We start from the raw sequence: 10,431 nt of genomic DNA, 5'->3' as shown, positions 1-10,431 counted from the left end.
GGGTTTTTAAAATCCTTTTTTTTTTTTTTTTTTTTTAAGCTGTTTTGGCTTTTCACATCTACCTTCTGTGAAGGGAGGGTGTGGTATAGACTTAACAAGAGGCTACTGAGACCTTTTATGTCTGGTGTGTGAGGTCAGATCCAAGCTGCTGGGAGTTGGGGATTAAATTCAGCGTCCTAACCGCTCCTCTGCTGGTGACAGGCGCATGAGCTCGGACAAACCACCAGAAACATTGCTTCTGCGTCTCCTCATCTGAGAAACACTGAGGCCTAGTTCCAGTGATGTGTGATTTCTCCTGGGGGGGGACAACTTTCAGTTTCTAAAGACCAGTTTGAAAGATGAAGCATTTATATTTTAAAAATCCCTTATAAATGCTTATGATTTCAACAGACCAGTATTTTGTGTCATTAATGTTAGTCTAGAGCTGTGTCTTCTCCGTTTCCTCTGTACTTTGCCTTAAGAGAGGACTAGGCCCTTTTCCGGCGGTCTTGATCACTCAGGCAGTTCCTCCTCTGTCCAGCCCTGCAGTCCGCTGTGTCGTGTGGCGCCCTCTTTAGCCTAGGTGCAGGCCGAGCCCTGTTTACTTGATGTTGACGGGAATGACTCCTTAGGTTCTATTCAATAATCGCTTCTCCTTTTTTCTTTCTCAACACCATTTCACCAGCGCTGACGGCTTCCTTTGCCTTCAATTCTGTCTTTATCAGTTCCAGAAGCGATGGGGAGATAAGACTTGTTTGAGTAGTTCGTGTGCGTGGAAGGGGAAGAGGCAAAGCGAGGCTTAAATTCATAAAAAACTTTTAACTATTCAACTGTCAGCCTTAGTGGCCTAAATCGGATGCATCTGAGGATTAAAGTGGTCTTTCCTCCTGGAGTCCTAAGAGCACATCACCTCGTCTGTTTAACTGCAGTCGCCATAAAAGTGCTAGATCTGAGTTTCTTTAAAATGTTTGCTTCATGGTCCCCTTGAGCAGTCGAAACTAGAGCCTGTTGTCTCCGATATTTTGGATCGCCTCAAACACTGGCATCTGTTTTTATGTGTGTGTTTTCCTTGACTGAGGTTCTGAATTCAAACAATGAGTGATCATCCTAATGACATCTTCTCATCTTGTAGATGTACAACGCTACGTGAACTTAATTTGGTATTTAATTGGCACTTGTGTGTCTGTGCTTTGTGAAATGTTTTCAGAGCTGCAAATGCAGTCATTGTTCATTTCCTGCATTTTCTTCCCTGCAGATGATTCAGTGAAAGTGAAGGATGAATACAGTGAAGGAGAGGGGAATGTTTTAAAGCCAGAGCCCATGGGCACTGTGGAGGAGCCTGAAATTCCTTACAGCTATGCAAGAGAATATAACGAGTATGAAAACATCAAGCTGGAGAGACACGCTGCCTCCTACGACAGCGGGAGACCAGGCAGTGGCAAGATGAACTGCGACGTGTGTGGCTTGTCCTGCGTGAGCTTCAACGTCTTAATGGTCCACAAGCGGAGCCATACTGGTAAAGAGCCTTCTTCTGCCCTCTTCCGAGAGCTGTCTGCGGCCATAGAGGAACGAGTGGGCGGGTAGCTTGGATTACTTCCTTTGGCCTTTGCTGTAATTCCCATGTGTCTCCCTCACTGCCTTGCCATGTATCCAGTAATTCGGCAAACGCTGTGAATGAAGACAGACAAGAGCTGAGTGTTCTAGGTCAGCCAAATGGTTTTTCTTCACTTAATAAGTAGGAGTTGCACTGTGTGATTTGTTTCTTAGCTATCTCCGTGTCTGTGTGTGTTTTTTGTTTTTTGTTTTTGTTTTTGGTACCAGGGATCGAACTTGGGTCCTTGGGCTTGGGAGGCAGGTGGTAGAACCACTGAGCTCAATCCCCGGCCCGTCTCTGTGTATTTTGCGATAACACTTTTAATAAAAGGAGATCTCCTTACTGTATTGGGTTCAGATTCGGTGAGATGAAAGGTCATAGTTTTTATCTCCAGCTTTAAGGACAGTATCTCCAGACAGTGGCCAGACAATCTATAGGAAAACCTGTGAACAACAGTGCCCTGGACCCAGTAGATTGTGTCTGACAACCAACCTGAAGTCTAAAAGGAGGCATTTGTGGCCCTCTGCACCTTACTGGGACTTGAGTCTATGAGTCTTTTCAAAGGCGATTATATTTAAGAAGAATGTTAAGTAATATGAAAACTCATGTCTAGAAAGCTATCCTAAAGCTGAGCATGGTTGTGCAAGCCTGTAAACCCAGCACTCGGGAGGCTGAGGCAGGAGGATCACCGTGAGTTCGAGGACAGCCTAGGCCACACAGTGAGTTCGAGGCTGGTCTAAACTACAAACTACGTGGTGAGACCCTGCCTCAAAAAACAAAACAAAACAGAAAAGCTGTCCTAGAACTACTCGAGTGTCTCTGCTGATTCAAGATGAGACAAACCTAGGAGAGTCTCAGTGGATGGGAGGGTTTTGTCTTTTGGAGGGAAGATTCCAGAAGGGAGTCTCACACGGGCCTGGAAATGCAGCATGGACAGAGTGGTCCACGGGCGTCTACTCTGTGCCTCTGCTTTGCACTTGCTGGTGACCAGAAGTCTCCTCTCTTGTCCTCTTTCAAGGTGAACGCCCATTCCAGTGTAATCAGTGTGGGGCATCCTTTACGCAGAAAGGCAACCTCCTGCGCCACATTAAGCTGCACACGGGGGAAAAGCCTTTCAAGTGTCACCTCTGCAGCTACGCCTGCCAAAGGAGGGACGCGCTCACAGGACACCTGAGGACGCACTCAGGTAAGTGAGGGCCAACCATGCAGGGCGGGCCTGGAAAAGTCAGAGTCAAGCGCGAGCCGCAGAGCCTCGAATCCGCCACTGCCATTCTGAGGGGTGGCAGCAGCAGAGACCTCTAGGGCTAACTGCACTTCCATTAAGGCATTAATTGCGCTCTGTCTGCCTCAGCGGCAGCGTCACTCAGCTCTGCACAGCCTCACACCCCTGGAGGGCGGCAGCCAGACAGGAAGAACCTGCCCTCCAAAAATGCTTTTGTAGTTTTTGCAAGAAAATGATAGCCACTGCTGTGTTTCTCCTGGTAAATTTTATTAAAAGATTATCCTACACACACACACACACACACACACACACACACACACACACACACACTTTCCATTCAGAGCCCTGGACAAGTAAATGATGCATAGTTTTGTAAACTACAAAAAACAGCACATCAGGTATAAGCCATTGTTTGGAGGTGCTTTTTGGCCATTCCTGGCAAAACTTTTTAAACCCAGCTTTCCTCTTACTTATGTCTACTTACTTTAAATCTCTAGAAAATGCACCACAATGAGAATTCATAAAGAGCCATGCGCCCTCTTGATGTTTTTTACTCCTTATTTTGAACAACCAAGACAGTGCAAATTTTTTTCAACCTTTAGAATTTCCTTCTTAGAAAAATAAGAGTGGTTTATTTTCAAATTTGGGACCTCATGTTCTTGATGTTATCAGACAAAATTTTAATTGAAAAAAAAAAGTGTGCTTTTATGTCAATCTACATGTACTGCTTTGACTAAAACCCCAGCCTCAGTCTTGAAACTGGTCACAGTTCGGAGACTAGGATTAAATAAGTCAACCCCAACCAAAGCCACCATGGGAGATCCTACGTGGCCAAGATTGGGTTTTTTCTTATGTGTCTCATTTTTCAAAGTAACAAATTAAAGATGAGTTTTCTCAAAAAAGAAAAAAAAAGATTAGGATGGGGATTTAGCTCAGTGGTTCCGCCACCTGCCTCGCAAGAGCAAGGACCCAAGTTCCATCCCGGGTACCAAAAAACAACAAAAAAAAAAAATTAGAATAGTTATCTTCTGTTATGTTTTTTAAAGTAAGAAACAACAATAATAGGGTTTTTAAAGACAGATTCAAGGGGACCTCAATTTGTGTAGAAATTAAACATGTTTTGCCCTAGAAACCTGCATTTTATTTTATTTTGGAATTGTATAAGGATCTTTTAGTATTATAAATCCCAAGACCTCTATTTTAAAAGAGCAAAAGGACTTAGAAAATGAGTACTTGGGGGCCGGGCACAGGCCTGAGTTGATCCACCACTGAAAAAAAGAAAGAAATAGAAATTTCAGTTTCTAAAACTCTGAAAAATTCTTAGGGCATATTTTACCAACAAATCAGGCAAGCCGATCTTGCATAAAGCACAGAGGTTGTTACTTATGTATTTCAAGGAATAAGTATTTGGGGTGAGTTGGAAAGCTGGAGTCACCTGAATTATGTGGGTGAACTTTTGAGGAAACGTATGCCTCACTTAAGTAAAGTCACTTCTGTGATTTATTCTTCATTCTGTTGTTCAAAAATACCCTCGATTAGCTCAGGTCGGATTGCGTTAGCCGAGTTTATGCAGCCCCCTGACCAGGGTGCGATAGATTTTTCCAATCCTAGCCAGATGCCTGCCTGACAGAGCAGCCTGGCAGGCGGTGTGGACGGACGGGCCCCAGTGGCCACCTGTGGGGAGACAGGGAAGCCTCAGGGTCGCTCAGTGTCCCCTGCTCTCCTTCCAGTGGAGAAACCCTACAAATGCGAGTTTTGCGGGAGGAGCTACAAGCAGAGAAGTTCCCTGGAGGAGCACAAGGAGCGCTGCCGCACTTTTCTCCAGAGCTCCGACCCGGGGGACGCTGGTGAGTGCACAGCTCCTGCTCTGCGAGCGTCTGATGTTCGGCGATAAATGACAAAGCCTTGCCGCCATGGAGTTTGGGGCTCAGCTGGGACAGACTGTAAGCAAAATGAATGGAAGTTTGGGAGGCAGTGAGTGCTACTGAGAAAAATGAAGCGGATGCCGGGGGTGAGGCTGAGTCAGGAGCAGCTTCAGTAACAGACCCAAGGGGTCGAGGGAGGAGTGAGCCCGGCAGACAACTCCAGCACGCGTCCAAAGGCCGGGCTCAAATCTGAAAGTCTTCTAGGGCTGGAGCGCAGTAAGTGACGGGACGTGAGGCCAGAGAGGAGGAGGGAAAGCAGATCGAGTCCTTCACCAAGTCTTTAGACTTGGCTTTTCCTCTGATGAAACTGAAAAAGTTTGGGTTTTGAACACAGTGAGCCGACATCATTGGACTTCTCGTTTGAAAAGAATTACTCTTTTTGCTGCTGAGTAAAGATTGCGTTGAGGGAAAGTTAGAAATCGGGAAGTCCAGTTAGGAGCCCATCATAAGGATTCAAGCAAGAGAAGATTGTCTTGTAGTGGCGAAGATGATGCAGTGTTCTGATTCTATACAGTCAACAGATTATTAACAGAGAGACAGATGATCGATAGACAGACAGACAGACAGACAGACATTAAAGGAAGAGCTGGCAGGACTCCTTAACAGCTGGCTCTGAGGTAGGGTAAGGAATGGAGTTTCCCGCTAACTAAAATGGCAGGCGGCGTGGAAGAGCAGCTGGCTGGGGGATGACCAGGGAACGGCTGGTTAAAGCTACAAGGATTTTCTTTGCAGATTAGATTGTGGAGTTTGATGGAAGCATCTAATCCTTCCTCCTCGTTTGTGCGGGGCCCCCCGTTGTATCCTTATCTGCTCACAATTTGGGGCGGGGTGGGGGCCGGGGTTTGAACCCAGGACTTTCACACTGAGCGATGCTCCAAGCCTTTCTTGAGGCAGAGTCTCGCTGTGTTCCTCAGGCTGGGCTCGAGCTTGGAATCCTCCTCCCACACCCGGCTCTATTTATTTACTGTGACGTTTGTACTTGGCTACGGGGATTTCCTGTTTCGTTCACTGATTTGAATTAGAAGCCTGTTGACCATCGGTAGAAGCCTACATCGATGGTGGCTCTCTTTCCTTCTCCTCCTTCCCTTGGGGCAGCCTGAACCTCTCTGGCGTCTCACCTGCAGTCGTGCTTTGTCCCATCCAGTTGACCAGCAGCCTGGCTCTGCCCCTCGGAGCAGAACCCTTTGCATTTGGTTACGCGCGCCCTTCATCTGTTGGGAACCAGGACTTCGTGTCTGGCAGTGGTGGCTGTAGCTGAATGGGTTGAGCAGCCTAAAGCCAAATACAAAAATACAACAGAAAAAATGTAAATCTCAGGGAAAATGGAGTGGAAACCTTGCGTATTCTAACCCGCTTGGGTGAGAGGAAACTTGCATCAGATAAAGGTCTTTTTATAGCGTCAGGAGCTGGCCAGCCAGATTCCACTGGTTTGTACTGCTTCTGCTGTCACCCTGATGGCAACTTTGGTTTTGACCAAGGAGTTGGATTTCCTCCTTATTTCTAGAGAGTAATGTTTACTCCCTTAAAACAAACAAACAAACAAACAAAACCTCTTTTTCCCCCCTCACCAAGTAGTTCGGGCTGGCCTTGAACTCACTGTGGAGCTCAGGCTGGCCTCAAACTCTTGGTGCTCCTCCTGCCTCAGCCTCCTCCTCCTGCCTCAGCCTCAAAAAAAAAACTTAACCCTAAAACTTGGATTTTTCTCATGCTTAATGTTGGGCAGCATTTGCCCAAGGATGGAATATAGGCATCTTTATTTGCAGTTCTGTATTTCAGATAATAGCCAGAGAACTCACTGTGAAAAGGAAAACCCGTTAGAATCAGCAGTGTTTAAAGTCAAAGAATGAGGGAGAGCATCTGAGCCTACTTGCTCATGTTAGAGCTGAGGAAATGGACACTTGTCAAATTCAATGAGCACCTTTAACAAATACTATAGCTTTAGTGGTTTTGGGAATTTGCCATATTTTAAATTTTGAAATACAATTCATATAGCATAAAATTGACCTTTTTAAAGTATATAATTCACAGCATGTGGTGCTTGTAATTCCAGTAATCTGAGAGGCTGAGGCAGGAGGCTTGCAAGTTCAAACCTAAACCCAAGTGACTTAGTGAGACCCTATCTCAAAATAAAAAGTGCATAAAAGGTCTGGGAATGTAGCTCAGGGTAAAGACCCCAGGTTCAATCCCAGTAATGTAAGAAAAAACGTATACAGTGCGATTGTTTTTAGAATATTTACAAAATTGCACAATGTCACCGCTGCCTAGTTCCAGGACACTTCACCACTCCCAAGGGGACCCCACACCCACTAGCAGTGGCTTCCCACCCCTCCTCCATCCAAGCCCTGGCCTCCATGAACCGCTTCTCTGTCTGCAGGGATTTTCCTACGCTGGACATTTCATACAACGTGGGGCCTTTTAGGACTGGCTCCCTTCACTCAGCATCCATGCTGAAGCACCTGTTAGTGCTCAGTTCCTTTTTACGACCGAATCGTATTCCACTGTATGGATTTACCACGTGCTGCTTATCCATTCATTTGTTAGTGAACATCTGGATTTCCCCCACTTGTTTTGGTTTGATTAGCTGTGTGGCTGTAGGTTCTTTATGATTTGTTTAGCAAAAGAATGAAGGTAACACATACAGACAGACACAGATGTCCCCGTGTGTGTCTCGATTTTCCTAGAGGAGGGAGACCAGTAACGCATGCTTTATACAGAGTATACCTTACTTCCTATGCGCACAACCTTTTCAGGAATTTGAAAATGGGAAAAGTGTCAAGAGGAGTGTTTCAGCTCTCTGCAGTGGTATCAGGTGATTCGGGAAATGCTGAAACAGAGGTTGAGTTAATTTGCATCTCATAGGGTGGTTTGATGGGTGCGTGCAATGCACTTTAGGTCTCAGCAAAAAAAAAACAAAAAAACAAAAAACGAAGGGTTAATCGAGTCAGCAAGTTTTGATTTTTTTTTTAAACAGATGTATTGTAATGGCGGTTTCAGGTGGCAGAACGTGTGAAGTCACAGCTGCATCCAGTCCAAGTACTCAGTGTCAGTGATATATTACTCTTTTGCTTTCGGTCGTTCCCATGGTTTTTCCTGGGATCCAGAATGTAAAGAATGTTTACTCTAAGCCAGTCCTCTGATGGTCAACACCGCTCCCTGCCTGGTTTCCGTTTCCCTTTCCTTCTTAAAACTGGGAGTCCAGGGTGGACGCGGGCCCCATTCTGAGCCTGACGGATGCAGCACCTCTTAGGCCTTCCGCCCTCACTTCCAAGCTGATGGCGGGTTGCCACCGTGGACGGGGGACACAGTGCTCCTGCCTTAGGTGCTGGCTCAGAATGAAGGGAGGGCCGTGTGGGAGCCAAGCCCTGTTGGAGCTGTGGCGCCGGAGGCAGACAGACAGGAAGGCTCAGAGTGAGGACCAGCTCTTTCTTCCCAAGGGCCACGCGGGTGCTGGGCACCGGGACTTCGGGCCTGGATCCCTCTGTCTATTTACACAGCAGTACTGAGCTCTCTGCGTGCCTGGCAGCTGAGCCCCTGCCTTGAACTCACGGGCCGGTAAGACAGTGAAGGACTAAGCGCCGGCCATCAGAATGGAGTCATCAAAATCTTCCGGCTTGTCGTCTTCGTGGCAGATGGATGGGGAGGAAGAGAAAGAGGCAGGAGGCTGTGGACTTCACTTACTCATTAGCTCGATCTTTGTTCTGAAAAGGGACTCACGGCTGGAACAGAGACACAGCTAGCCTCCTTTCACACAAATTCCGAAATCTTGGAGCTGGGCGTATTTTTGTATAACACTGAGTTCCCACAGTCGTAGAGTTTTAAAGTAATTGAACATTTCTGTTTATCTCTGAATCTAGGAGTCACGGCTTTGCATGCTCGTCCTTAGCTAATGCAAGCGTGAGCTTTTCAAGGATAAAGTTAGGTTTTTCCTAACGTAGCAGACCGAACAAAAAGTGTTCAGAATTTCAAGTCTTGGGGCCGGGGATTTAGCTCAGTGGTTCTGCCGGTCCCGAGTTCAATCTCCCGGACCAAAACAAAACAAAACTTCAAGTCTCTTTTCCCAACCAGCATTGCGCACGCAAAAACCATTTCACTTGCTGTTAGATAAGTGTTTTGTTAGAACCTGCCTCGGTCCTTGATAGCAATGGCTTCTTAGTGCACGATAACTGCTCTGTTCCACTCGATGTTAGCTACCGACTGACCACACCATGGGAGAGACGGGAAGCAGCCCTTTTCTTTCCCTTTCTTCTTTTTTTTTAGCAGTGCCTTTTATTTAAGCTCCACTGAACACTCAAGACCTAATGAAAGATACTGCACAGAAACAGGCACAGTATCCGTAAATGTAAAATCGCTTGGAGATGGGGACTACATGTTGGAATCAGTTCCGTGACCGCTCGTAAGGCTTCTGCAGAGTGACCCCTTCCACAATTGTCCTTTTTTCTCTCTCTCTTTTTTTTTTGGTACCAGGGATTGAACTTGGGACCCTGCGCTTGTGAGGCAGATGGCGGAACCACTGAGCCAAATCCCCGACCTCTAATTGTTATTTGAATTGCATTTTAGTGTTTACTTTTCAACATGTCTTTAAACTCACTTTACCAGTGAAAATGGGCACAGCCACTGTAGGGACAGGTGACATAAAGCGAGAGGGATCCAGAATCGCAGCCCCCCCCCCGACTGTGTTCAGTTAAGGACTGAACATGCACATTACTCCTGGCCACCATCCCATGTTCCCCACACCCACCCCTTGCAACATTAAACCGCCAAACACCACCCAGGAACAGATTTCCTATTTCATCATTAAACCCATTATCTTGTTCCCTCACCATCTTGCCAAACTGGTTTCCTCTTCTTACATTTCAGAGGCATCATGTGGCAAGATCAATAAGTCTGGACTCTGTATAAATAGACAGTGGCGAACAGGAGACCACAGCTGGGAGCCCTCCTTTTCAGTTTGTCCAGTGTGCTGCCTAAACTCCTTTCTAATTCCAAAGAGATTGTCCAACTGCAAGCTATTTCTTTGTGTTATAGAGTGCTCAATTCCAGCACTCTGGGAGGCTGAGGCAAGAGGATCTCAAGTTTAATCATAAGCAGGGCGACTTGGCAAGACCCTGTCTTAAAATAAAAAATAATAAAATGGGCTGGGGATATAGCTCATTGTGAAGGCTCTGGATTCAACCCCCAGAACCACCACCACCACCAAAAAATAAAAAATAAAAAGCATTCGTTTAGTGGTTTCATATATCAGTTGTCCAACCATTGTGAGGCAAAGACTTAGCAGTTTGGGAAAGAAAATAAGAGTGCACATAAATCAATCATAAACCAGGCTTTTGTCTAAGTGGCCAGTAGAAAGCGGCGCCACACAGGTGGACGGAGCCAAGCCCAGGTGCCCAGGTACAGCGAGGGCTGGGACGCGTGACACAGACCCTGGGTTCGCGGCAGAGAGTTTCCTGCAGCCTAAGCAGAGCTGTGGAGACGGGAAAGTTTACTCGTGCCTCAGATGGTCCGTCCGCCCGTGAGCACTCGGCATTTTATCCTCTTAAATGTCACTCATTTGGTCACTGATTTAGAGTCAGAGGCGACTGGAAATGACTGTCGGCGGGTGACAGGAACGGGGATGATGTTATCTGGGGAGGCTGCCGTTTGGTGACGTGCCCTAATTACAGTTATTTAGGTCAACGTGTCCACACTCCGGCACCCGCCTGCATGTAGAGGAT

At 46.5% G+C, this 10,431-nt stretch overlaps 1 protein-coding gene across 6 annotated transcripts in view; it reads left to right on the top strand.

The window, feature by feature from the left end:
• The window catches only part of Ikzf3 (IKAROS family zinc finger 3), a 78,491-nt gene that overhangs the window by 54,967 nt on the left and 13,093 nt on the right, over positions 1–10,431 (top strand). For 4 of the 6 annotated variants that reach the window (XM_033763025.1, XM_010620026.2, XM_010620025.2 and 1 more), the window contains 3 exons: positions 1,235–1,495; positions 2,592–2,759; positions 4,526–4,642. In XM_033763025.1, coding sequence (XP_033618916.1) covers positions 1,235–1,495; positions 2,592–2,759; positions 4,526–4,642 — 546 coding nt within the window. The remainder of the gene's footprint in view (positions 1–1,234; positions 1,496–2,591; positions 2,760–4,525; positions 4,643–10,431) is intronic. The other 2 variants (XM_019206906.2, XM_010620028.2) reach the window with 1 other exon arrangement.

The sequence above is a fragment of the Fukomys damarensis genome, unplaced genomic scaffold, assembly GCF_012274545.1.
Source record: "Fukomys damarensis isolate Sample0158 unplaced genomic scaffold, DMR_v1.0_HiC HiC_scaffold_13, whole genome shotgun sequence".
NCBI classification, from domain to species: domain Eukaryota; kingdom Metazoa; phylum Chordata; class Mammalia; order Rodentia; family Bathyergidae; genus Fukomys; species Fukomys damarensis.
The sequence above is the reverse complement of the archived record's forward strand: the minus strand, read 5'-3'. Positions and strand labels throughout refer to the sequence as shown.